We start from the raw sequence: 27,002 nt of genomic DNA, 5'->3' as shown, positions 1-27,002 counted from the left end.
TGTGCCGTGGCCCAGCACAGCAGCTCTGAGCTGGCGGTGTCGCTCCTGACCCTGACAAGGGGAAGCTGGTGGGTTTTGCTGAGCACAGATCCATTTGTCATTAACACTGAGGCACAAGAAGAAGGGAACGCTGGTTCCTGTTCATTGGGAACACATCCTGACCGGATCTGGGGCAGCTACTAAAGAAGGACAGGTACAAAAATCACAAATTCAGGTCGTTGGAGTAACAAGTGAGTGCATGACTGTCCTCTGCTGGCACCTCCCGCCCAGGAAGGTGGAGTGGGATCAGCCCTTTCCCTGGGAAAGCTCTGCTGGCCACAGGGAGCACCTGAGGCAGGGGCAGGTGGCCATGGGGCTGCCAGGGGGATGCTCGGGGTGCAGCACAGCGGGTGAGGCTCCGGGGCTGCATCACTGCCTGCTCCAGGCCCAGGGAGGCAGTGGAAAAGCCTCAGGCACAGCAGCAAAGTCCAGTCCAGTTACTCCAGTCTGGGGTAACTTTCCACCAGCCAGAGCTGGGAGCAGCACCAGGCACTGGCTCTCAGCTCCCCAAAGGGCTGGAGGGGCCAAGGGCTTTCCTGCCGTGCCCCAGCCAGAGCCACTGTCCCCATCCCGCTGGCACGGAGGGAATCGGGTCACCTGTACCCACACAGGGCTGCAGGTACAGAGGGGGGCAGGAGCTTCAGCCTCCTCTCACCTGGTTTACCACGGACAGCTGCTCAGACCCCCCTCACGTGGCCACTTGGCTGTTTGGCCTTTGATTTGCCTTCCAGATGGGAGGAGCACAGGCAGAGGGAAGGGGGATCCCATCCTGCCAGGCAGGAAGATACTCCACAGCATGTGGATGGCATCCCCAATTTTTTCTTGCTGCTCAGATCTTCCTCAGAGATCTCAGGTGCCTCCCAGGCCAGCTTCCCCTGCCAGGCTGTGAGCACAGGGAGCACCATGGCACGGTCCCCACAGAGAGCTGAGCTCAGAGCACCAGGAAAGCTCATCCAGGGTTTTGTTTGACCAGAGAGGTCAAACGGGAGGAAGGAAGCAAGGACTGACAGTGAGCAACTGGCTCGGCCACAAGGAACTGGTGGTGGTCAAGGCTGATTTTAAAAAATCCTTTTAAAAAAGGGCATTAAAAAGATTCCGCTGTTTATCAGGGAAAACTGTCTAAGGCACAACCTGGAGGGCAGTGACTGGATCTGGGCACTGGGTGCCCGTTTCCCACCCCAGCAGCAGCATCTGCTCCTGGCTTCAGCACCTGCTCCTGCCTCGTCAGGCAGTGCTGGGAGAGGGGCACTGGGAAGGCACTTCTTCATTCCTGCTGCATGCAGGGACAGGCAGGATTTATCCTGGTGCTGAGCTTCCTGCCACCAGGCTCAGCTGGGAATGAAGGACTTGCTGCCCTTCTCCCTTCCAGCTCCACAAGGATGCTCCCAGCAGCTTCAAGGGGAGAAGGACCAGGCTCAAAGTATTTCTGATTAGTAAAAACCACTCTGACCTGGGTAGGAAAATCCCACAGTCAGAGCACTGGAAATGCCAAGTAACTGATCTGTGTCATAGGGAATCAATCAATCATTGCTCACTCTTAATACAAGTATTTCTGGGGAGGAGGACGAGTGTTAGTTCTGCTTTTCCAGCGACTGGTAGTAGGTGGTGAGGACTTTCCAGGCCTTGGGGGCCATGAAGCCGTCCGGTGGGTTCTCCCCTTCCCGAGCGAGTTTCCTCATGCGTGTTCCTGAGATGAAGTCAAAGTCGTCGTGCCTGTGCAGAACAGAGACAGGCGACGTCAGCACGGCTGGCCCGAGTCAGCCCCCGAGGGCTCCTCGTCCCAGAGGAGCTGGAGCATCCAGGACACGCTTCCCCAGCTGGGAGAGGCTGTTTCTCCTGCCACTCAGTCCCCAGACTGTGCTGCTTATCCTCCCTGTGCCATCTTTAGTTCCACGTGACCCATCCTTGACCTGGTGACAGCTCCTGGGGGGAATTCCAAGTGGCTTTCCCAGGTTCTCCCCCCACTCCTCTCCTTAAGAAGAACACCAAGGGTTTTCCCTCCGCCCTGGCAGGCTGTGAGCCCGAGGTGACCACAAACCCCACGTGCCGTGGGGGCCGAAGGAGCCGCGACGCCGCTGCCGCGTTACCTTTTGGGGTCATAAAAATCCATGGCCCTTTTCAGCTTGTTGTAGGCAGCCACCCTGAAGGGGATGATCTCCACCGAGGTGAGCCCCGGGGCCATGCTGAGCACCTTCCCGCCGTGCGTGGGCTCGTAGAGGTCCTTCTTGGTGTCGGGGTGCGGCATCCCCGCGGGATCGCGCCCCACGATGTAGAAGTTGGCCCCCGCCATCATCCGGGCTCGGCAGTGCCACTGCACCTGCACGGGGGGACACGAGGCTGAGGGCTGAGCAGCAACGGGGCCCCCCAGCCCGGGCTGAGAGGGAGGTCCTGGCCAGGCACTCGCAGGAAAGAAGGAAGGAAGGAAGGCAGGAGATGTGTCGGCAGCCGCGCTGGGGTTTGTCGCAGCACTCAGGGCACCCAGACACATCTTCCACTGCTTGGACCCGAGGCAACCACAGTTCTCCTAAGGACACGTATTTCCATGGAAACACTGGGCATGGGAACGGGGTTTGTCCCAGGCTGGTGGCAAATGGAGGTCGCAGCTGGAACCTTGAACATGCAAAAGCAGTGCATGTTCACACACCAAAGGCTGCCCACACACCCCTCCTCTCCTCCCTCAGGGCAGGTCCAGCACTGACCCTTTTCATCCCAGCGACTTAGGGACGGAAGGGAAACACTGAGGGAAACCAAATGAACGTCCCTGCCTGACAGGAAAAGGTGAAATCTTGTTTGTCCCCCTTGTCCCCAGTGAGGGGATGGGAGCTCTGCCAGGACATGGCTGTGGCAGCAAGGGCAGGGGAACCGTGGAGGGAACTGACAGTGAGGGTACAACTCCCTTCCTGGGACTTCCCGGAGCAGCAGGGGTAGGCTGGCAGCAGAATCCCCACGGACAGGCTTCACACCTTGCCCTGGGGAGCAGCCAGGGGCTACGTTACCTCTGTGGGGCCGGCGTAGAGCATGGGAGAGGGGAAGATGGCCACGACGGTCGACTTGGGGTCCAGGACCTGCTCCTCCAGCACGGCCGCGTGCTGCTTCATCCGCCACTCCAGCGGCACGTCGTCATCCTTGGTCCACCCCCCCAGGGGGTGCAGGAGGAGCACAGGGTTCTTGTAGCCCCTCTCCAGGAGCTGGCGCCGCGTGTCCTGCATGAGCAGGGCGTGCCCGTTGTGCACGGGGTTGCGCAGCTGGAACGCGAAGACGGCGTCTGGAAGGGAAGGATGCAGAGGGTCAGGGGCTGGCACCGACCCTCGGGCGCCTTGGCTTCATCTCACACCCCTGGCATTCCCACACAGCCACGAGTGTGTCCTGTCTCCACACCAGTGAGGCCTTAAATACCTCAGGTGAGTGTTTCACACAGATCCATCGCTCTGCCAAGGTTGCTTTCATTACGCCCCTTTCCTTTGGGGCTGGTTTCAGTCCTATAATGTTCAGCCCTCCTGTCATGTTTGTAAGTGCCACCAGACACCTCCAGCAAGTTCCCCAACTTCCTGAGTGACCTGCCAGCTCCATGAGCTCAATGGCACCTTCAGGAAGACCAACACTCTCCCCAAAGCAAGGGTGGGTGTCCGACCTCTGCCAGCCTGCTGGGATGAGGTGGGACAGGGCTTGGAGCAACCCTGCTCTAGTGGAAGGTGTCCCTGCCCATGGCATGGGGTTGCAATGAGATGATCCTTAAGGTCTCTTCCAACCCAAACCGTTCTGTGATTCCATGGGATAGCCCCCTGGGAGCAGACACCTGAGCTGTGCCCATGTTCAAGGCCAACCATGTCAGTGCAGACAGGGGGGCTCTGACCTGCCAGGGAGGACACGAGCAGGATGCTCAGCACTGTCCAGCCCATCACAAACACCATCCTCAAACTACAGAGACCCTGCCCCACTTTTCGTGCCACGCCCTGGGTCCCTCTTACTGCTCAACCTGAACAGTCCCATTTTGAGAGGATCCAGAAGCAACCTGGCAAGTGTTGTGAGCTTGGGAGCACGTCACCATGGATCACACCAACCTCCTGGTGCCAGCTGGGGCAGGGAGAGCCGTGTCCCCAGTGCCAACCCAGGGCACTCACCAGCATTCATCTCCCTGAACTTCTGCTTCAGAGCCCGCGGGGTGAGGCGGTACTGGTCCAGCCCATCGTTCCACTTGATCTTCTCCAGGACATGGAGGTCTCCACCAACCAGCCAGTCTCCACTCTCCATCACCATCTGGGAATGACACACACATGCAGTGCAGAGGGGGCAGCAAGTACATCCTTTTCCCTCCTCTCCCTTTGGAAAGTGTTAGGCTTGACTCAGCTGGTGGGGTGACCTTCCCTTCTCCTTCAGCACGTTGTGGGCAGAAAACATCCTTACAGTGACCACAGGAACTGAATGTCACGAGCAACACAAGGCATCAGCCACCCAGTCCCCACCACTGCACCCAGCTGGGTGCTGCACTCTGGCACAAGACCTTCCTCCACCTCATTCTTTGCTCTTTCCTCCTGGGAATATGCAGGAGGAATACCCCTGTTGCACGGTGAACACCTGCTGCTGATTCATTACAGGAGGTGTTTTAAGGGAGCAGGAAAGGACTAACACAGCTCTAGCCTTTCTAAGCAGAGTCACAAGTTCTGACAGCTCAAGTCACTGGGTGGCACCCAGAGCTCTCCCCTTCTGAGGGATGAAGTTCCTTGTACTGCCAGAGAGTAAGTGGGAAGAGAAAAGCCATAAAAACATGACACCCCTGTTGGTTGCCTGTACAGAACAGCCAAATTGAGGAGCACTAACTCATTAGCCCAAAATTTCACAGAATATTCTGAAATGGAAGGGACCCACCAGGACCATGGAGTCCAACTCTTCAGTCCTGCCTGCTTGGGATGTGATGATTCCCAGCAGGGAACTGGGCAAACAGGGGACCCGTGGCCCTCAAAACCCGGGAAAGGTTCGGTTCCCCAGCCCCTGCCTGCGTTTGCCCCCCCCAGCCAGGCTTCCCAGGGCAGCAGGGGGACAACCCTTACCTGGATGTGGGGGTGCCTGGGGCAGGTGGTGCCCCAGACGCGGGCACAGCGCTCCTCCTTCCTGTGCTGGAAGAACTCGGGGCTCCTGAGCACGGCCAGCCTGCGGCCCTGGAAGCTGAGCGCCAGCGCCTCGCAGCCCTCCAGCCGCTGCCTGTCCTCCTCCGACACCGGCAGCACGATGGGGATGCTCAGGTTCACCACACCATCTGCCAAGAGAGGGGCACAACTTTACCATGCTCCAGCCCCGGGGCTCGGGGACACAGGAAAAGGAGGTTTCCAGGGAAGTTTGGTCGTGGTGCCGGTTTCTCTTCGGCGCTGCCCATAAGTTGTGACGTCAGTGGGATACAAAAGCTCCTTATCCCAGGGACACTGATGTCTCTGAGACACTTGGAGCACCTCATTACTTCCTGCACTCCTGCTCTTCCCCTGGTTCTTCTCCATTAGTTGTAAAGTTGATGAATGTAAATGTGCTTGGAAAACACAGCAGCGCTGGATGTAACCCCTGCCTCTCCTCCAGGAGAACCACCTCTGTGGAGATGGTGTTCCCTGGAGCATCCCATCCCCTGCACACCTCCTGAGCTGCCTCTTCCAGCAGGGAGAACACCACCACGCTTGGTTTGTTTGGGTTTTTTTCAGGATATCTCCATACTGCTACTCCCCCTCCTGACATCTCTGCACTGTCCATGTTTAATCCGTGTCTATACAGCAAGTCTGTATTTGCACATGAACTTCCTAATTTCGGTGCTGTCCCTAAATACCTTGCAATCATGTTGGTTTTATCCCTGTTCCCCCAATTTCCCAGTCCTCCACTAAAGCCCTCCCATTTCTCCTTGGATAATTCCAGTGTTAATACAGAAGAATCAGTCCCTCCCATGAGTTTCCAGTCACAAACAAATCACTGATTCGCTTCATTCTGATCCAACTGAAATCAGTTTGGACCCCTGAGAGTCTTAATTTGAGCATTTTGACTAGGTTGTAGATTTTTTAATCCTTATTAAAATATTTGCATTTACTTTTAATTCACAACCGGGTATCATTCGTCTGCCAGGCAGCAATTTTCATGAATAATCAGAATTACAGTCACATGGGATCCAATCAATATCAATTTCATACATTCAAATCACATTGACACTGATCAGTCAATGAAGTCAGCACAGGAAAAACAAAAAGCTGGATTATGAAACCAACCAATGATGCTGCAAGGGAGGATATTCAGGCTCTATTTCCCAATGCAAGATGGAGATTTAACAAAAGATCACCCCAGTGATGGCAATCACAGAACTGCACAGCTGGGATGTTTGTGGTCTGGATGACATGGGGTGTGTCAGGCCACGGTTAATAATTTCCTTTTTTTTTCTGTTTTTTAATAAATCTCAAAAAATTACAGCAAAAAAATCTCAATTGCAGTAATTTGTGTTCAGTCTAAGGACAGTTACATACATACCAGCTACCAAGCGGCTCCTTCCTGCGAGAACACAAACACAATTAAGATAATTAACACTCACAGGCACGTTATGGAACCTTCCACCATTTCCTAAGGCTCATCCAGGAGCGGCTGGGATGCTCTCCTTCCTGCCCAGGTGTCACCCTGAGGGCCTGACCATGCAGGAGAGCTTGGAGACCTCCATGGAGATGAGGTGGAGCAGGGACTGACGCTGATGCTCTCTGCTGCAAAGACCTCGCTCTGAAGAGTCCATCCCCCTGCAAAGCTGCTGTCCTGGCTTTGTCCCTGACCCCACAGAGCTCCACAAATCCTGAACACGTGCCCACAGAGCCCAGAGGAGCTCTGCACAGTGATGCCTGCAGGGATGGGGGGGCACCCCAAAACCAGATGTTCTCTGAGACGAGCCTCTGGTGCAAAGTACAGAGCTGTGAAGCAACGTGGTCAGCAAGGGGCACCTCTGTGACCCTGTCAGGCACAGCAGGCAGCTCAAAGACCACAGAGCAGGCTCTGATAACAAGGACATGTGCTGCTGAACACTGTCTGCACCCTGGGAAGGAGGTGAAAGGCTACGACGTGTCTGAGAGCAGAAGCCCCCACCCAGGCACTCCTCCAGTCCAAAGGGAGCAGCCCTGGGCTTTGACTCTGCTGCACAGTGCCCAAATCCTAATAACAGCAGGGAGTCACTGCTCCAGCTATCTTCTAGAGGGAAGGCCAGGCCCAAAGGCTCACCAAGATCCCAGATCCCTGAGGGCAGAGGTCACTACCAGGTCTACAAACCCCTAAGTGAGGTCACAGTGACAGCATCTACAGTTGAGACATGGGATGGGAACATCCATGCCCCTCTCTCAGCTGTGGATGATCATAACCTGAGCACTCCTCACCTTTTCCAGGGATGGAGCACATGCTGCTAATGGATAGAGAAATCTGAGTCGTCTCAAGTTACCATATTGGATAAGCAGGAAAGTGGGGTGGGGGGAGAAAAATCAGGCTCTGCTCCTGTTTCCAAGGAACAGGTGCCTTCTCCTCCCACCTCCAAGCCCAGCCTGGCCTCGGGGTTGCATCTCTCTTTACCCTGGTATAACCAAGCATGGAAAGAGCTACACAAGGGTTCCTGAAATGCCTGCAGGGTGTCAGAGCTGTGAGCCAGGGCCGTGACCTCGGCCACCTTCAGGAGCCCCTGCATTTAACACAGGAGAGGAAAGCAGGAGGGCAGAGCCGAGCATGAAGGTGCTCTGTGGGGTGAGAATGCCATCCCACAGTGGCTCCCAGGCCAGCATTCCTGCAGGGAGTGGGGATCCATACCGTTGAGCAGGGTGCCAAAGTGGAGCACTTGCAGGTACTCTGCCTCACGCATGAAGCCCTTCAGCGGAGTGGCCCAGCCTTCGCTCAGCACCTGCACCCACTGCAGATCCAGCTGCAAAACAAACCCACAGGGCACTCCTGTCACACTCCTGCAGGGTCACAGAATGGGTTGGGTTGGAAGGGACCTGAAAGCTCATCCCGCTCCACCCCCTGCCATGGGTAGGGACACCTTCCACCAGCCCAGGTTGCTCCAAGCCCCGTCCAACCTGGCCTTGGACACTCCCAGGGATGGGGCAGCCACAGCTTCTCTGGGCAACCTGTGCCAGGGCCTCCCCACCCTCACAGGAAAGGATTTCTTCCTCATATCCAACCTGTCAGTGTGAACTTGTGGGGCTGTATTAACACAACAAAGGGGACTGACAGTCCAGACTTCCACCAGCACAGGGCGGAGACACAGCAGAAAACAGCTGAGGGTCAGGATCACACCTCAGCTCACCACAACCCACAGCCAGAAAGGGACATGGCCATCACAGGAACACAGGCCCCTCTGGCAACACTCTCCTGGAAGCCTCTACCCGTGGAACAGCTAAAGAATGACAGAACCCCTGACAGTACCTTAGTGATCTCCACAGATGGCAGCTTCTCTGCCTCAGCTCGGACACTGCTGAGCTTATTTTCAGGCACAAACAGCTCAAGAACGTCCTTAATTGAGCCCCAGGGAACGATATTCTGAAAGACAGAGAAGAGACAGCACTTGTAAGAAACACACTGGGTTTTATGTGCACATCAAAAAGTCCATGTCCCAAAGCAGGATTCCAAATCTGCTGGTGACGGTGGCATAAAAACTACCTACCTGTGCTTGGAGGAGCTCCACAACCTGCTGGATACATTCAGACACTGATGCAACGTTCGTTTTCAACACTAGTTCAGGAGCTTCAGGCTTCTCGTACTCTGAGTCAATCCCTGTGAATCCTGCGGACAATTAAACCCCAAATTCAATTTATTTCATATAATACTCGGTGCCCCAGAGCCAACAGCGCTGTACAAACAACCAGCAGGCATTCAACCATGCTGGGTATGACAAGTGACACTTGTGACAGCAAGATTAGGGAAACAGGATCCTCTTGTGCTCCACAAAGAGCCTTTAGAAACCCACCTCTACGTGCAACGAAGTGTTCAATGCTTTGGAAAGTAAAGGCAAAATAAGACCTCGCTCCCCCATACCTTTGATCTCTCCAGCTCTTGCCTTTTTGTACAGGCCCTTCACATCTCTGCTTTCACAGATATTTAAAGGAGCATCTACAAAGATTTCAAAGAAAGGAAGTCCAGTTGCCTCGTGAATTTTCCGTGCATTTTGGCGATCCTGTTAGAAGAGAGATGGGAAAATCCTGTGTGTCTAAACTGCAGCATCACCTTCCTGCTACATGATGTGTCCTGGAATTTGACACAGGCAAATGTGTCTCTGCTACAGATTTATTAAATTTACACTAATTCTAATTAGGGTTTTTCATCTCCCTTCACTCCTTTTCTTTAAAGATACTTGAAAAAAAAAATTGTACAAATCTACAAGCTCGTTCTGTTTTCAGCTTTTTCCATCCAAAACCTCAAGATCTTTTCGTGAAGCAGGACAGCAGAACTTCAGATTGTGAATAATTATCTGCCCTGTGCCAAAAAACAGCTGGACTTGATGATCTTAGAGGTCTTTTCCAACCTCTAATGATTCTGTGGTTCTGTGAAAAAAGGAACTGCTTGCAGCAGCTTGATAACAGCAGCTACTCAGTCCTCTCAGGAAGCAAAAAACCCCACAATCACATCTTATTTCACATGAGCAGAGATAGCTCTCTCTAGGATAGGCTATTGCTTCTGTGCCTCTTTTCTGCCTTCTGCAGGGAGATTTTAAACCCCTCTTAGCTTGTCATCAATTTGTACCAGAGAATACCTTCAAGGAGGTCACGTTAAACCACCCCCCTAAAACCGACGGCGCGCAGCTGTCTGACGAGGGAGGAGAGCAGCAGTGGGCAGAAGCACCGTTTGGGAAGCTCCTCTGTGCAAACCCCCCTTCCCCAGGAACGATCCCGGGGCAGAGGGCAGGGCAGGGCAGGCCGTGCTGCGGGGGGGTACCTTGGTGAAAGGAGAAATGAAGCTGGTGATGCAGACGAGCCCCGCGTCGGCGAAGAGCCGGGCGACCTCGGCGATGCGCCGGATGTTCTCCTCGCGGTCCGACGCCGAGAAACCCAGGTTCTTGTTCAAGCCGTGCCGGACGTTGTCGCCGTCCAGGGAATAGCAAGGGATGCCATGGGAGACCAGGTACTCTTCCAGGGCAAAGCCAATGGTTGTCTTGCCAGCTCCAGACAGGCCTGTTGGAGACAGAGCAGCGAGGGTCAGGTGTGAGGGTATAACATGAGACCTCCTGGGACACCGGCAGTGAAACTCTTCTGTCTGAAGTTGCTCCAGGAAGGAATGAGGAAGGGAAGTTGGATTCATCTTTTTAGCACATCTGGGTCAACCCTTCTTATTAATCATGGAACCATAGAATCAGCCAAGTTGGAAAAGACCTCGGAGATCATCAAGTCCAACCCTTGATTCAACCCCACCGTGGTTCCCAGCCCATGGCACTGATGCCACATCCAATCTGTCCTCAAACACCTCCAGGGATGGAGAATCCACCTCCTCCCTGGGCAGCCCATTCCAATGGCTGGTTACCCTCTCTGTAAAGAATTTCTTCCTAATATCCAACCTAAACCTCCCCTGGCAGAGCTTAAGACAGAGCCCCCTTGTCTTGCCATGAGAAAAGCTGCTACATCCCAACATCTGGAGGGGCTCAACCCAGCAGTGCTGCAAAAGCACCTCTTGCTGGGCTGTGGTGGGACAAATAGGCACCAGGAAGTAGGGCAAGTTTGGAAGGGTGCTGTTGCCTCCTCTTCCTCCTTCTGTTCCCACTGAGAGCCAACTGCTCTTCCAGACTGAACCCAAGGAAAGGCTCTTGCAGCAACTGTGTGGGGTGGGACAGGCCCCAGCAGCAATGGCCCCTCTGCATCCACAGACACTCCTTCTCCAGGTGCATATTTCAAAGAATAATCACAAGCCAGAGAAGCTCAAACCTTTCAGACACAAGACTTTTTGTGTGATACTCTAAGGAGAAGGAAATTGCCTTGGACAGGTTTTTTGAAATTGAACTGAAGTTGAAGAGGAGAACAAAACAGAAATGTGTTGTAATCCAACATCTACCACCTAAACTGACAGGAAGGCAAATCAGAATGGCTTTACAAACCCTCCCAAGCACGTCCTTCAACATCCTCCATCAACAAAAATGCCAATATTTAACAAGCAAAGGAACAACTGGACAAGTGGCAAAAGACAGAGCTGTCTAAATATTAGAAATGAGAAATGCAATTGTCACTTCCAGCAGCCCCTAATCCCCAAACAATGAGTTTGTATTTCAAAGCAGAGGAGAAGGGCAACAAAACATAAGCAAGGAATTTCTTCCAGTGGGACTGGTTGGGAGTATTTACTCTCCAGACAAGGTGACTGCCTTGTGCTGCCTTACACACAGCAAACCTGCATGTCCCAATAAACTTCCCACCGCCCCTGAATGAAAACATCCGCATTTTGGACAGCCCTGGGCACGTTTCACTGCCAAGGACTGGCTGGGTTTGAGCCAAGGCTTCCTCAGCTACACACTTGGGAACAACAAGTGCTCCCCTTAGGGCCTCTGACGTGTTCAAAGGAGCCTGATAACAGCTGGGAAATTCATCAAAACACCAGCTCTGGGCAGCAGCTGCCAGGGAGAACATCTTGCTGCGCCAGCACCGCGTGTCTGTGTTTCCCACGTGTGAATGTTTTGCAATTCCCAGCTCCCAAGGAACGCTGACGTTTCCTGTGGATCCCAGATCCCCTCCTCCCAGCCGTGCTCATGCAGGGAGTTTCACAGGGGACGCCAGGCTCTCACACCCAGCTGGAAGTACCTGTCAGCCAAACGGTGCAGCCTCGAAATCCTCCTCTGGTACCCACAACTTGTCCTCTCTTACTCCTGCTCACATGGTGGGCTTGGTAAACCACGTTGGTTGATCCCTGAGGAAAACAAAGCAAAGTATTTTTGTACCGAGAACAACAAAGAAAATCTCTGCTGGGACTGATAGATGGGAGAGAAATGCAAATTCATCAACGAGCCACCCAGCAAACTTCGGTGTAAGTTGGATTTGTGTCCCAGCAGCACAGAGTGATCTGTTGAAGGCTCTCTGCCTGTGCCCAGAGTGCTCCTGGTGGCGATGCCTCGGTGCCCGTGCCTCGCTCTGCTGCAGGAGCACTGCCAGGGAGGGGAGGGAGGACACGGAGCCCAGGCACAGAGACACCCCCCCTTTTCCACATTTTAAACCACAAACAAACTCACCAATAATTTGAACTGTGTTTGCAAGACAGGGGCAACGTCAGGTGGTCGTTCACCTGCTGTGTTTGGCAGAAGCTGGCTGTTAAGAACTGGGGCAGGAGACGGCGACACGGCAGCGCCGAGCTGAGCGATGCCGGGGACACACGGCCATGGGAGGCAGGGGAACAACACCTGGGGGGTTTGTGGGCACTTCCCAGAGCAAACAAGGGACTGGCACAACGCTGAGCCACAGGCCTGAATTTTGGTGCTTCCTAATGTTGCCCACCCCGGCCTCTCTGCTGGATGCAGATGGAACAGCCTGTCTGTGCCCTGCAGCTCCAGCAACGGCAGCTCAACGAGGAATTGTGCACATAAAAGTATCTGCAAGACCTTATTCATTGCAAGGATCATCTTTCTAGTTGAGGTATCCAATGGAAAGTAGCAGGAGGGAACAAGGACATAAATATATCCTGGAGAAAGATGTATATTGGAGGAGTGAAGGTTGTGTGGAGACCTCACAGCACCTTCCAGGGTCTGAAGGGACCTACAGGGAAGGCCAGAGAGGGAATGTTCATCAGGAACTGGAGTGACAGGACAAGGGGGAATGGTTTCCCACTGCCAGAGAGCAGGGTTAGATGGGATACTGGGAAGGAATTGTTCCCTGGGAGGGTGGGGAGGCCCTGGCACAGGTTGCCCAGAGAAGCTGTGGCCGCCCCTGGATCCCTGGAAATGTCCAAGGCCAGGCTGGATGGAGCTCTGAGCAACCTGGAAGGTGTCCCTGCCCATGGCAGGGGGTGGAACTGGATGAGCTTTAAGGTCCCTTCCAACCCAGACCATTCTGGGATTTGATGATAAACTTAAAACAGCTCTAGACCCGCCCCTGAAAAAGCGAGTGAACACTGCACATCCTGTGACTCAGAGAATAAAAGATAAGTAGCTCAAGATCTGGTTTTTGTGGTTTGTTCTGTTCTGCTGTTTTTGTGGGGGTTTTTTTGCAGGGGGGTTGTCAAAAGTCAGAACATTTTTTGAGCTTGCAAAGGTGAGACAGCAACACCACGGTTTCATTTTCACCTGTCCCTGGGGCTCAGGCTCCAGCAGAGACCAAACGAGTGACACGAACGAGCAAGGCTGATACTTCCGCGTGGAGAAACGAACCTGCACACTTCCAATCTCTCTTTTGCATCAGCAGGGACTGCAGCCTTTGCAAAGGGTTGATGTGCTGGCTGTGTCCTGCAGGAGATGAGCCCTGATACCGCGGGCAGGTGCAGGATCTGACACATTCCTCGGGGGCTGACGTAAGGAGCCTGCTGTGAGTACACGTTGCTGTGCCAGAAATCTGCGCCGGGAGCGCATCTCAGAGCTGCTGGTTTGCACACTGGCATCTTTTGGGAGCTTGGGGAGGCATCACTGAGGGCATTTTTGCAATTCAGCAACACTGTCAGACCTCTCCTTCCTGCCGGGAGCTCCAGGTGGTACCAAGCCCTCAGATTTTCCAGCTCTGTTAATAATTGTCCTGGGAAACTCTTCCTAACCCTGAGCAACTGGATGGCTGGGCTGGAGGCTTTGGCTTGGCTGGGAATGGGCTGTTCAGTGGGAAACACGGACTTTCCACTTCATAATTCAGCAGCCCTGAAGTGGCTTGGGAAGCCAGAGCTGAAACAAGATGGAAGGGAGTGAAGGCACCAGGAAAAATAAGCATCAATGGCCTGAGAGCAAATCCTGGAGAGATTTCACCTTGGAAGGGCATGTCCTGCAAGATGGTTGGGAGGCAGAGAGAAGGGATGAACAGGGTTTAATCAGATGCAGGGCTGTCCTACTGATTTTATTCTCAGGGTTTTAACCTTGTCATCATAAATCAAACATATTTAAACAATTAATCCAATCATCACCACACTTACATCTGCATTTTGGGCCCCACAGCAGGGACAATTTAGGGACACTGGTCAGCATGTCTTGGAATAGTCTAGATCAAGGAAGTGAGGTTTGGAAGAGGAACTTCTTACCTATAATTCAGTCCCAAACAAGGCAATAAATGATCCAGCAGGTCTCCAAAGAAGAGCTGTGCAGCCTCTGCCAGACAGATGGTTCAAGAGGACACTGCCACACTCCCCCCTTTCCTTGAAAAACTGCTGTTTGGGCCTGTCTGGATGATGTCAGTGCTCAGCCCACCCCATCTTAGCTCATCCAGGAAATTGGGAAAAAATAAAGACATCACTCCAAACCTTGTAACTGAGGCTGCAGCGGACCAAGAAACCAAATCTGAACTCTGCTTTTGGTCTTCCCTCCTACTGAACCCTTCCACGAGGTTGGCAAACTGGGAGACACCAAGATCTCGGCTCTTTAAGATCAGGTTTAACTAAGCTAACTGCCTAGTGTCTCCTCACCTGGTTTCCAAAGCAAACAAGCTTTTCATCAACCATCCTGATGGGACAAGATGCTCCCCTCCTTTGTGAAAGCAGGTTGCAGGCAGAGCCAGGAGGTTTTTCCTTAGTGCTCCTCCTGAATAAAGAGATGGGAACTCTGAGACAAGAGAGTCTTCTGAAAATCAGGAACCATCAGTGTCCTCTGCTCCAATTCAGTGTCCAGAAAAGTGACCTCAGCTCTTCCTGAAGTATTTGGCCTGGAGGGGAGTAGCTGTCCTTGCCCACAAAGTTGTGTGTGACTGTTCTCAGGAGATGAGAGGAGAAGATGCTCCCGGACAACACATCTGACAGCTAAGAGCACGAGGGCTGGGGGACCTCTCCCAACCACTGCTGATGTTTGTTGGGAGCAGAACTGCTGCACAAATAGCAGAAAATGCACCAGACAAACAACATTTGTGATCATAGAATTGTAGAACTGCCAAGTTGGAAAAGACTTTTAAGGTTATCAAGTCCAACTATCAACTAAACCACATCCTCAAGTGCCCACTTTTTCTTGAACACTTCCAGGGATGGTGACTCCACCACTTCCCTGAACAGCCCAATGCTTTACAACACTTCCAATTAAAAGAAAATTTCCTAATATTCAATCTAACCCTCCCCTGGCACAGCTGGAGGCCGTTCCCTCTCCTCCTGTCCCTTGTTCCCTGGCAGCAGAGCCCGACCCCCCCCGGCTCCCCCCTCCTGTCAGGGACTTGCAGAGCCAGAAGGTCCCCCCTGAGCCTCCTTTTCTCCAGGCTGAGCCCTCCCAGCTCCCTCAGCCGCTCCTTTGTTGCCCTTTTGTGTTTAGGGTTATCAAAACAAATTATATGGTTGTTTAGCCATCTTCCACTCGAAACCCAAGTATTTATAAACTCTGTTCCTTAGGCAGCGCCTGCTCCTGCCCCCACATCCCCACTTCTTTAACCAGCCCCTGCAGCATGAATGGGACCAGGGGGAGAACTGGGGGCGAGTGCCACGTGCCACAGCCGAGAGGGAGGTAAAGAGAAGAGACAGGAGCTGAGCAGGACATCCAACAGACCCTCTTAGTGCACACAACATCCTCAGGCCATCCCTTGCTCAGCCACCCACAGAAGGCAGAGCTCTGATCACAGAATCACAGAATCAACTGGGTTGGAAAAGACCTTGGAGATCATCAAGTCCAACCCTTGATCCAACCCCACCATGGTTCCCAGACCATGGCACTGATGCCACATCCAGTCTCACCTTAAACATCTCCAGGCCAGGATCCATTGGCCCTCCTGGCCACCTGGGCACTCTGGCTCCTGTTCAGCTTCCTGTCCATCCACACTCCCAGCTCCCTTCCTGCCTGGCTGCTCTCCAGCCACTCTGTGATGTTGCAGAAGGAGGTTTGCCATAAGGAAGCCAAGCTGGACATCACAACGGCCGAGGAGGTCCAACCCAACATATTCTTCGTGCCCTCAACTCACCCCCTGCCGCCACAGGAGCACCTCTGCCTGCTGCAGCTGGCACAGGCAGGGCGCTGGAAGCTGTCCAGGAGCCACAGCTCACGGCAGGCTGCAGCAGCATCCCACTCTGGAGAGGGACTCCCTCCTGAAAACACGATCAGCCGAGAACAAAGCCAGGGGAGAAGGGCTATTAAGGGCACTTAGTCACACATATCCGGCTCACTCCTCTGAGCATCCAGCTGGACACTGGCAGCGCTCACAGCCCCAGGGAAACCCTGAGCCAACAGCCAGGGGAGGGTCAGGACTCCCCCAGCTGCATCTTTATTCATAGGGCTAGCTCACTGCACCAGCAATATGATTCATTTCTTTCCAGTGAAGCATTTCATACACACCCTATTTCGGTCCCGCAGCCTGGACATGTCTCCAGGAAGGGAAAAACAAGGTCAAAATAAAAACAGAGGCTTTCAAAAGGTTTTCAGCTGATCCTATTTTGCAAATGGCAAAACGGGCTTTTCAAGTGATAAAATGATCCAAGCAAGCTTTCACTAGCACAGGCACATGGTGGCATTGTTGGGGCCAGGAGCTGGACTCCAGGACCTTGGGGGTCCCTTCCAGCTCAGGAGATTCTGTGACTCCATGACTTTGAAATGAAACACTTGCTTAAGCCTTTGGAGATGGATCTAACTTACTGTTAAAAATCCCCTCCCAAATCCTGCCACCTGAACTGAAAAAGACCTCAAGTTTAAAAGATCTTTTGTCCTACCAGTTGAATTTGAAGCATAAAAATTAAGTTCATCGATGTTTTTGGTAAAAAAGAATTTCTTCTAGCAGGGCAACTCCCACTGGGTGCTCTGGCAAAAGGGTGATACTGTAGTCCATCAGCAACAATGGGGAAAGAACCTTCTATAAAAGAGACATTCGCTGCAGAAGAGTAAAATGATTATACTCAGAAGGAGGAAGAGAGGCAAAAGGGGGGTTTTGCCAGTGGAAACAAAGATTTAATTATGACCATACAGAAGATGGAGAAACCTCAGCGTTTCTCAAGTCTTGATTTAGCTCTTGTAACCCTAAACCTAAGGATTTTCCCAAATATTCACTTAATGGACTAAGGCAGTAAACGCTTCAAACTGATCCCCTTCTTTCCCAGGGGAAAACCCCACCAAGACAGTTACCCTGGAAATTTTGCCTGTTTAACCTCTCAGGATGCAGGCCCAGACAGGGAAGTGGGACCTTCTGCTGTACCATCCACCTTCCTGCTTCCCATGCTGGTGTTCCCACTGTGCCATCCACCTTCCTGCTTCCCAAGCTGGTGTTCCCATCATGGTATCCACCCTCCTGCTTCCCATGCTGGTGGTCCTCCCTCTTCCCTGCACTCAGGATGTCTCCTCTCCCCCTGCCTGGACTCGAGCAGGAATAACCTTGTGTTTTCCTTCCAGCCTGAGCTGAGCACACAGGACGTGTCACCAAACACCCCGCTGAGGCTGAGGGGCTGCCAGCACTCCCATGCCCAGGCTGGGAGCAGGACTGGCCTTCCTTTCTTCATCCAGCACTGGGAATAAACCCCAGCAGACCTCGCTTGCTCCTTGGCACCCGCCACCTCTGACGGCCCTTCCTTCTGGCATCACCTCAACCCCCAGGCACTGCCAGGAGTGTAACACAGGAGACCTTCAGGAGAGCAGCAGGGACATCCCAGTTCCCCGAAACAAGCAGCCTTTCAGCTCGGAAGCAGACGGTTGGAGATGCCAAACGTTGCTACCACAAGGGATTTTCAAGCTGCTGTCAGCTAAAGTGTTGTGTTTTTTTTTTTTCCTTCCTTAAGCCACAAGAATTTCTGAGCTCTTGGCAAGACCTTGTTTTTTTGATGGCTGCTCAAATATTTTTTTTCTTGGCATACATTTGCATGGTTTGGATGGCCACAATCAAGTTCTGTACAGTCTTGGCACGAAAAGAAAAAAATAAATTTAAAAAAAAAAAAAAAAATCAACAAAATCAGGCTCACGTTCCAGGCTCACTTGGCACATGAGGCAGTGATCTCTACTCTGTGTGAGTCCAAATCAGCAGGCTAGGCACTAAAATCTGCCTCTCTGAAGGCTCCCAGCTCAGGCGTTCCCTTATCTCGGAATTAGATGATGTCACTACTTTAATTTCCTCACAGAAAAAACTAGTGAGTCATCCTGTGCTCCTGCATTTTCGGGATGAATTTGCAAGGCCAGGCCAGCTGTTATAAAAACAATCTTCCCCATCTTCATTCCTGGAATCCCAAGAGACAGCTGCAGGGGCAACAAATATTTGACAAACAAAGCTGTCTAGTCAGCTGCTGACAAAAATAACAATATAAACACGAAATCCCTCCATGGCTGCCCAATTTTTAATATTCAGAGCGGTTCTGCTGCATGATCACTCCCAAATGAACCTTGCTTGTTTTGCAAACAATAGGTTTGACATTGCAGAGGGAGAACTGCCTTGCTTTGATGCCAGGGGTCTGTCACAAGGCTACTCTGGATGGTGCCAAGGCCGCGGGACCACCTTCAATGCCAAAGTCTTGCAAAAAGAAAGGAACATAAATGATGTTCTTGCCCAGTACAGACCACTTTGGGGATTGAACACTCACAGGAAGTGATCAAGCACGTCTGTTTAACCTCCCAGAAAACTAAACCAAAGGGAATTAGGTGACCAGAAGGTAGATGACAAGTTAAAAAGCAGAGATGGTGCAGCCTGTTGGCAAATCCAGCTGTGCCTGGCAGAGCCACGACTGACTGAGCTGCCCTGCACGGAGCAACAGCATCTGCTCAGGAAATGCTGCACCAAAACACTGCTCCCCTGCCAGGACAACCCACCCAGAACACATGGCCACGCTTCTCTGTCTTCTTCTGGAGAAAAACAGCCAGCTATGGGAGTGGGAAACTGAGGATCAGTCCCTTGGACAAGAGGGAAGGAGAACAAAGGTACAGATTTTGACTACACATTAACTTGGGTATCAAAGAGCTTTCCAGGTAGGAGTTGCATCCACAGGTAATCAATTTTTTTTCACTTGAATATGAGATTGAGGGATTTAATTACTGGGCTGTGGTGCTCTATGGTAAATACGCCCCCGTACGTGTCCCACCTCCTGCTGGGGCAGGACAGGCACCCTGTCCCTGAAAACATGCCAGCACTCCTGCTCCAAGCACCATGCAAGGAGACCATCAGCTGAGCTAAATTGTAAGACACAACCAGAAGCACAAGCTCTGCTGATCAGAAATGCCAAGTGAGTCCAGAGGGCCTAAGTCAGAAAGCAGAACCTCCTTCCACCCTTTCAGCCAGCACAGGTTGAACCCAGCTCAGCTCTCAATGATAGGATATCTGTTTTTGACACGCCCAACATATCCCTCTCAGGAGAGAAATCCTGCACCTTTAGAGAGGCTCTAGGGGTTCATAAGCAGTGGGAGCTACAGAGGATCAAGATTTCAAGCAGCTTCATCAGGTTTTAAAATGCATATATTTCCGAATCCAGGGAAGGGAACGGAGCTGGGAAGGGGCTGGAGCACCAGGAGCGGCTGAGGGAGCTGGGGGGGCTCAGCCTGGAGAAAAGGAGGCTCAGGGGGGACCTTCTGGCTCTGCAAGTCCCTGATAGGAGAGGGGAGGTGGGGGGGAATTGGTCTCTTCTCCAGGGCAACCACCAACAGGATGAGAGGAAGAGGCCTTAAGCTGTACCAGGGGAGGGTCAGGCTGGACATCAGGAGGAATTTCTTCACAGAAGAGTCGATCAGACACTGGCAGGGGCTGCCCAGGGAGAGGGTGGAGTCCCCAGCCCTGGAGGTGCCCAAGGAAGGCCTGGCCATGGCACTCAGTGCTCTGGGCTGGGGGACAAGGTGGAGATCAGGCACAGGGGGGATTCGATCTCAGAGGTCTTTTCCAACCTAAATGAACCCGTGATTCTGTAAAAGAACTAATCCTCCTGCATCACTTCTCCTCAACAGGACATCTCAGCAGCCTGATGAAAGCAAAAAGCTGGACTCAAGCCCAGACTGGGTCTCACAGTGCCTCTCTCTGCCTCAGGCTGGATGCTCAGGCTTGAACCCGGCATCTTGAACCCCGTGTGCTTGACTCTGCAATGGTGGATGGCCACCAGCAGGCAACAGGAGATCTCTCTCCACCTCAGCAACTCTGTTAGGGTTTGCAAAGTGCAAAAGCAGCAGGAGGAAGGAGCGAAGGGAAGCTTGGCCAGAAACACCGCTAAGGACACGATTAAATGGGGAGGGCAAAAGTTCACTTGGCTGGAAGAAATCAGTACGATGAATTCATGGAAGGAAAGTTCATCCAGCACTATCAGGAAGAAAGGCACGGCCTCTGGTACCTCGGGTCACAAATCAGTGGAAGGGCGGACAATGAACTGTGGTGTCCCAGCCATAAAGTCTCGCCTGGCTCCCACTCTTGGTTGCTACTGGAATCAACAGATGGAGCCAAACAAGCCTCCCTGTCACTCAGTACCTCCTCAGCCCCCTTGGAATTTCTGTTGGATGAAGACAGGGTTGTTTTCATCGTCACACCACTGAATGTGCCACCCTCACAACGAGCTGCAGGACACACGGCCAAGGTGAGGACTCGAGTTTGGAGGCGGCAGGATGAAGGTTTCCTGACCCATCTCCCTGTGCATCTGACCCCTACAAGCTGCAAGACGGGCTTTTAATCACAGGAGTGCACAGGGGGTTACCCAGAGCCTGGCCTAAGGCAGCACCAAGAATGTTGTACCCTTCCTGAACGAGGGGCTATCTGGCATTTCCATCATCCCTCCCTAAACCAGGTGTAGGACAGATCTTCGTCATTCCACGCTATTCCAAGGCTTGCTGAAGGGCAGTTACACATTTTCCTTGGAGTTTACTGTTAATTGGTCCCTCAGAAGTTCACGAAAACTCCCAGTATCTCTCTAAGGGTGGCATCATGCCCAATTTTACAGCCATGGAAGAGTAGCCCAGAGTAAGGCCAACAGCAGATGAAGGCTCGAGATCCCACACAACATTTAAGACATAAAAGTGACACACGTTTGAGCAGCTCCCCCGGACTTCAGGCTGCACCTCTGAGAGCTCAACACTCCTCACATCCATCCCCGTGGCCTCAGACCAGCTTTACAGAGATGAGGGCAGATGCAATGAGCTGCCCCAGCCATGGCTGTGGGGACTCACCCACATCATTCCCAGAGGCAAACCCACAACTCAGATCCCCCACAGCAGCCCTCTATAAAACCCTCCTCTAAAACAAGGGTTTTTTCCCCCTCTTCCCACACTCTCTGGCAGCACAACCTAATGATCTTCCCATCAGAAGGGCTGGGCAGGCCTGAAAAATGACCTCCTGCCCGACACACTTTTTTGCACCACAATGGGAAGCTAAAAAAGGGTTTGATATCGAAGAAAACATTTTGTTCTGCCAGAGAGGCCGCGAAGACCTCGAGGTCAGAAAGTCTTGGAAATGTAGGTACGGACCGTTGTTTTCCAACAGTGCACAAAAAAAGCTCATCCCAACAAACCACCAAGTGCTGCATCTAAAAAAAAAAAAAAAAAAAAAAAATCAAATCAAATCTATGCAAACCAACTCCTTTCTCAAGCTCACATTGGCACCGAGTCAGCAAACAAAGCTTTTGACACATATCACTGGAACTGAGCCAAGCTGCAAGTAAAGGAGCAAGGACCGCTCTGTGAGGGATGGGAGGCAGGGCTGGCAAGGAACTACCGGCCCCACAGGTAAATCCCAACTTCCCACACCCCATTCTGTGACGCAGGCCCAGCACAGAACACCTGAACCGGGCTTTTTGCATCCCTCCTTTCTGTTAATGATACACCCAGGGGAAATTTTCCCTTGGAAATTATTAAGCTGTGAAACCATTAAGGAACTACTTCTCACTTCCCCCAGCTGTGATTCAGAGCTCAATCAGAGATAACCATTAGTAGTCACCCTGCTCACGATAACAGAAAATTCATAAATGCAAACCTGAACTGCACAGCCTCCTTCTTAATGGACCTTTTAAGATATCAAATTGTAGGAGCAGCGTGACTAAAGTACAAGCTCAAGGCAGGACATAGCAGGACCAGCATTAACACAGGCCCTGCACACCACTTATCTTCTGAATAAGAAGCTGGAAGTTTATCTAAAACACCTGGTTTCAGATAGGCAAGGTCTTTTCATTTCTATTTCGAGACACCCTCCAGGATCAACATTAGCCCAGTAAAAACAAAAAAAAAAGAAAAGAAAAAAAAAAGGCAAGTATGCCAGTGTTTCTCTTGAAAACCCTCCAGAAAAACAAAATCCCCGTGGCCTAAATCTAAGCTGCAGCTGCACTGCACATGTCTGGGTTGTGTGGGGTGTGTGGGGTCTTCAACATCATTTATCTTGCATCAAAGCTTTTATAGGGGCTGCCCAGGGAGGGCACGGATGGAAACCTCTGCCTGTGTCACAGGTTTGGACACGGATTTGTAACTGGCTGTGACTTCATCTGTGCACCCTGAAAAGCGGATGAGGCTGGAGTCCGTGTTTATCCAGGAGTTCAGGAGCAGGACAGGAGGGACAGACTGACTCAGAGCCACCACCCCAGATGGCAGCAACCCACAGCAGCAGCTCAGCTGGTGACCCCTGGGAGATGGAGACGTCCTGAAGAGCCACTGCTCCTCCTGGGAAAGCGAAAGATTGACCTCCAAGCTCACCTGCAGGGATCAGGCCTGCCCTGTCTGCCTCTCTCCTCAGAGGGAAGGGGTGTTCAGGCAGGAACCACCCATCCCAGCAGAAAAACCCTTCCACTTTTCCACGTGCACGTCCCTCTGTGGCCCTGGCAGATGGTCTGTCCACGCTGCTCCTTGGAAAACACACCCTGCTGCTCCTGCTGCCATGGCACTGCCAGGGAACACCAGACAAGCCCTCCTGCACTTGGGGAAGGTCCACCAAGGCCCCCAGCTTGCAGCTTCTGGGGCTGGACCACACCAAGGTGGTTATTTAACTCCCCAACCCCTGCAGGGCTCAGCCACGGAAAGAAAAAGGCATTCATATTTAGAAGACTGCAACTTTTTCTGGCTTTTCTTCCCTGCAATTCCCCAACAGAGCAGGATATTGTTACCAAACAGGGTCTTGGGGCAGCCCAAGTGAATGAAACAGCAAGGTGTGGGCAACAGACTGGAAAGGGAACTTGTTAATAGCAAAGGGCTTCAAAAGAAATGAGGAGAAAAGGGGAGAGAGCTACAGTTAACAAAAGTTAATCACCCCACCTTTCCCTGATCTTCAAAGAAAACAGATGTAAAGCAAAAAAAAGTAATAGAATATAAACCAAGAAATCCTAAGCACGTGATGAGCAGCAGGAAAACAATCCCCTTTGACTGTCATGGTGCAATGAGTTAGGCACTGTATCTCACAAAATAAATCATGCTGTAAGAACAAGGCTTGTGACTCGCTGGATAAAAGGTGAGAAACTCTTCCTTGAGTAATTCAACCCAGAGCAAGCCACACTAATTCCCCGGAATCAGGGTGCACTGTCACCTGGACAAGTGTCAGTGAATAGCTGAGCTATTCACAACTGCTTGGAAAATAAACACCTTTAAAGGTGTTTTGCTCTTTGTGTTCCAGGCAACAGTTAAGAGGAAGCATGAGAGGAGATAAACACCCGGTCTGGGTTTTTTTAATAAGCTTTTTCTTCTATATTGCTTAGCAATTAAATTGATGAAGCTGTACATATGCTGCTGCTCTGCCTGGGATATCACTCAGTCCATCTGAACTCTGCCCCGTGGTTCCAGTTTTTTCAACACGAGAGTTGTTTTTAGGCAAAGAAGCCAAGCCTCTCTCTTCAGGGTTGTCATCTGAGCTTGTGGTTTTTTTCCCTTCTCTTTAAATAAATTTAAATAAGCCCACACCATTTGCACATAAGCCCTACACAAACAGAAGTGAATGAGCAGAAGTTACAGCTTTGTGACCCATCAGGCTCCAGCAGCAGCATCCCGGTGAAAGCGAGGGGTGCCACACTCCAGTGGGATTCCTGGAGATGCCCTGACAAGAGCAGGGGGCTCACAAAGCTGTGGCACTTACCCTGAAAAGGGCAGTTTCAGTACCAGGCTCTCATTCTGCCCTAAGCACCTCTAAGAGAAACTCAGGACGTTCCCCTGCCAGGGGCAGAACTCCCAACGCCTCCATCCCACGAGAAGCATTGAGCTGCATTTTCCACGCACCCACAGGGACACAAAGCCACGCAGGCAGCCACCCCAGCGAGGGGCCAGCCCTTCCCAGGCCGTGCCTGTGGCTTTGGGCTCCGTGGCAAACCTGCCTGGAGCACACTGCACCATCTGTATCCTCCTGGAAAGGCTGCCCAGTGGGGAGACGGGCCGGGCTGCGGAAATACCAGGGACACCACAGGTGGAGGGAGAACAGGCTGCTGTCTGGACAGAGCTAAAAGAACCCCTCAGCCCTGAATGCCACGCTGTGCAGGAGCCCACACAATAAACAAGGGCAGTCCCACAGCTCCACCTTCCTCGCTGCAACTCCTTCACCGTGTGCTCGCTCCTGGGAGCTGGGCTTTGCCTCCGAGCACACAGGAGGGCTGTGTGAGGAACACTAAGTCTTTAAGGTCATCGTTAAAGAACGTTCTTCTCCCCCCAAGAATCAGTCCTGAAACAGGTCAGTAATAAATGTTTTCTGCCAGTGAGGTCTGGGAACAGAAGGACACTGCCTGGCACGCAGAGGACTTCATGCCTCTTGCAACGTTGTGAGCAGAAACAAAGAGCAGAAAGCATTTCCAAACTAACTGGCCAGAGAGACTCCTGCACACCAAGTTTTGGGTCCTCAGACAAGGCAGAATTAAGGAGCCATGTTCATTTTCAAGGACAACACATGCAAAAACAAACAAACAAAAAAAATCTAAGTTTTCTTCTCTGTACCCTACCAGAAGCTTCTATTAATAAATGCAAAACCAAAGTATCCTCAAACTCCAAAAGGCATTCAGGCTGAATTTCGGATTTAAAACCTGGGCTTCTAATTATTCAATTTGCAAAAGGAGGAGCACAGTCAAATAACACAGCTGTCCATCTTGCCACAGGTGGCACTGCTATGCCTTTCAAAGGCTCACAGCTGATCGACATCACCTGCAAATCCCAGCTCTGGCGTACTCTCAGCCAGTGCAAAATGCTGCTAACACCCAGCCTCACAAAACCTGGGCTGTGGGAGAAACATTAACACACCACCCACGTCGTGGAAACGTGGTAAAACTGGGATTTTATTAGTAACAGGGATTTTTAGGAGTAATAACGATTCATGTAACTGGGAGAACGAAGAATGGGGATTAAGAAGGGGGCTGTACCCATCCTAATAGGACAAATTATTGTGTGTCCCATCTTCATTTTCGAATGGAACTGCCTCGGCTGCAGCTACAGAAAGTGTCAGGAGAAATCGCCCACGTGCACACGCAAATAATCGTGCTGATCAAAGGATCCCTATCAAAGGGAAATCCCTCATCCCGTGCCTTTGATATCAGCTGGAGATGGCTGAAACCGAGAAGCCGCTGAGGTTGCGTGAGGGGAAGAGAACTTCCTTCAAGCTCTGTGCAACACATCGCTAATGGGACATCACCATTTCATCACCATCCCCAAGACCTCCGGTAATTAGCGAAATCACGCCTTTTCTCAGTCCATCAGATACCTGGCAGATAAGCACACGAAAATCCGCCCACAACTGTCACCCAGATAGGATCTGTTTTGACAGTCACCGTACAAAGGTCAGCCGCAAACTTGCTTATAAATGTCATTTTTCCAGCCAAGGGTGGAGGCAAAGGAGAGGGATTATTCTGGAAGTTCAGTAATGCCTCTCTCCTGTCACACAGCAATAAACAGAACTCCCATGCACAGCTCAGAGCTTGCACCTCCCCTCCCTGAAATAATCCCTAAACCACAGGTTTTCGCGTGCCCGAGAACACCCGGCTGCACAGGCGCGCTTTGTTCCGCGTGGTTTTGGTTGCATTCCTACCCGCACACATTACCAGGCTGCCCGAAACGCATCTGAAAAACGTACGACGAAGTAGAAAAAAAAAGAAGTAAAAATCAACCAGCAACAGCAGCCTGAAAGACTTCCGTCAAGATTTCTTCTGGTTCTGATTTAAAACCTGGAAAACGTATGGCGCGGCCGGAGGGACCCGGGGCTCGCATCCCAAATCCAAGAAGTAAGGGAGGGCAGCTGGCAAGCGGAAGGCGACTTCTGGCTGCGATTTGCAATTTTAATTTCTAACTGAACTCTGCCCTGGCTATGCTTATTTTTTCATCGCTCTGCGCGCGTTATATGTTTTTAAAGCACCGGCTGTGCAGGGTGCCGGGAGCCCATCGGTGGCGGCGAGTGGCTCGCCAGGCTGCCTTCCCCGGGGTGGGAGCGGGGCAGAGGACGCCCAAAAAGCCACCCGAGGAGCGAGGCTCAGCCTTCCCGCAGCCTCGGCGGGGCTGGCAGCCCGCGGCACCGCGGGGGATCCCGGCAGGGATGGCCGGGCACGCCCCGCCCGCAGCCAAGGGCGCCCTCCCATCCTCGGCACCGCGGGGATGCTCTGCCGGCCCGGCTCCCGGAGGCGCTGGGTGCCCGCGGGGGTCCCGCGTCCCTCGGGGGCTGCGGGGCAGAGCGGGCTCGGCAGGGCCCCCCGCCCGGCCCCGGCGCGTCCCTCCCGCGTCCCTGCCCTGTCCCTACCGTGTGCTCGCGGCTCGACATGGTGCGGGCGGCGCCAGGGCCGGGCGGGCCGGGGCTATAAGGGCTCGGCGACACGTAGCGCGGCCCTGGGCCGGCCCCTCTCGCCCTGCGCCCGCCCCCGCCGCCGCCTCCTCCGGCCCGGCCCCCCGGGGCAGCGGGCAGGGCGCTCCGGCACCGGGGGGACGTGTCACCCACCCGCCAGGGCCGAGGCACCGCGACCACGGCGCTGCGAACCCTCCCGGAGCGCTGGGCAACAGCGTAAAGCTGCCCTAAAATCAGCTCCGACCAGTCCGGGCTCCGGGAGGG

The 27,002-nt window shown here is 52.6% G+C and overlaps 2 protein-coding genes across 5 annotated transcripts in view; both read right to left on the bottom strand.

Moving 5' to 3' along the window:
- Window positions 1–480: 480 nt before the first annotated feature.
- On the bottom strand, window positions 481–26,759 carry PAPSS2 (3'-phosphoadenosine 5'-phosphosulfate synthase 2). 4 transcript variants are annotated; one of them, XM_051799622.1, is made up of 14 exons: window positions 26,697–26,726; window positions 12,224–12,743; window positions 11,799–11,904; window positions 9,955–10,190; window positions 9,058–9,196; window positions 8,687–8,805; window positions 8,449–8,562; window positions 7,834–7,945; window positions 6,532–6,552; window positions 5,088–5,293; window positions 4,161–4,296; window positions 3,036–3,304; window positions 2,127–2,356; window positions 481–1,752 (listed from the first exon to the last, which is right to left on the bottom strand). In XM_051799622.1, the coding sequence occupies exons 2-14, from the start codon at window positions 12,608–12,610 to the stop codon at window positions 1,611–1,613; spliced, it is 2,217 nt and encodes a 738-aa protein (XP_051655582.1). In that variant the 5' UTR covers window positions 12,611–12,743; window positions 26,697–26,726; the 3' UTR covers window positions 481–1,610. The 4 variants fall into 4 exon arrangements, with proteins under 4 accessions (XP_051655582.1, XP_051655583.1, XP_051655580.1 ...); XM_051799623.1 differs by lacking the exon at window positions 12,224–12,743 and having other exon boundaries at window positions 26,697–26,759; XM_051799620.1 differs by lacking the exon at window positions 26,697–26,726 and having other exon boundaries at window positions 12,224–13,036.
- MINPP1 (multiple inositol-polyphosphate phosphatase 1) overlaps window positions 11,886–27,002 on the bottom strand; it is a 44,045-nt gene continuing 28,928 nt past the window's right edge. Inside the window, exon 6 of the transcript XR_007906669.1 lies at window positions 11,886–11,904. The gene's annotated coding sequence lies outside the window, so the exon portion shown is untranslated. The remainder of the gene's footprint in view (window positions 11,905–27,002) is intronic.

This window comes from Manacus candei, unplaced genomic scaffold (assembly GCF_025592945.1).
Source record: "Manacus candei isolate 608988 ecotype Guabito, Panama unplaced genomic scaffold, ASM2559294v1 h1tg000050l, whole genome shotgun sequence".
NCBI classification, from domain to species: Eukaryota; Metazoa; Chordata; class Aves; order Passeriformes; family Pipridae; genus Manacus; species Manacus candei.
The sequence above is the reverse complement of the archived record's forward strand: the minus strand, read 5'-3'. Positions and strand labels throughout refer to the sequence as shown.

Excerpts from the sequence above, each read along its gene's own strand:
- PAPSS2 (XM_051799620.1), bottom strand. The coding sequence starts at position 13,036 with ATGGTCTGGGTTGGAAGGGACCTTAAAGCTCATCCAGTTCCACCCCCT. Across the intron at positions 9,197-9,954 it reads TCATTTCTCCTTTCACCAAG|GATCGCCAAAATGCACGGAA; the intron begins GTACCCCCCCGC and ends CTCTTCTAACAG. Across the intron at positions 4,297-5,087 it reads CCAGGCACCCCCACATCCAG|ATGGTGATGGAGAGTGGAGA; the intron begins GTAAGGGTTGTC and ends TGTCATTCCCAG.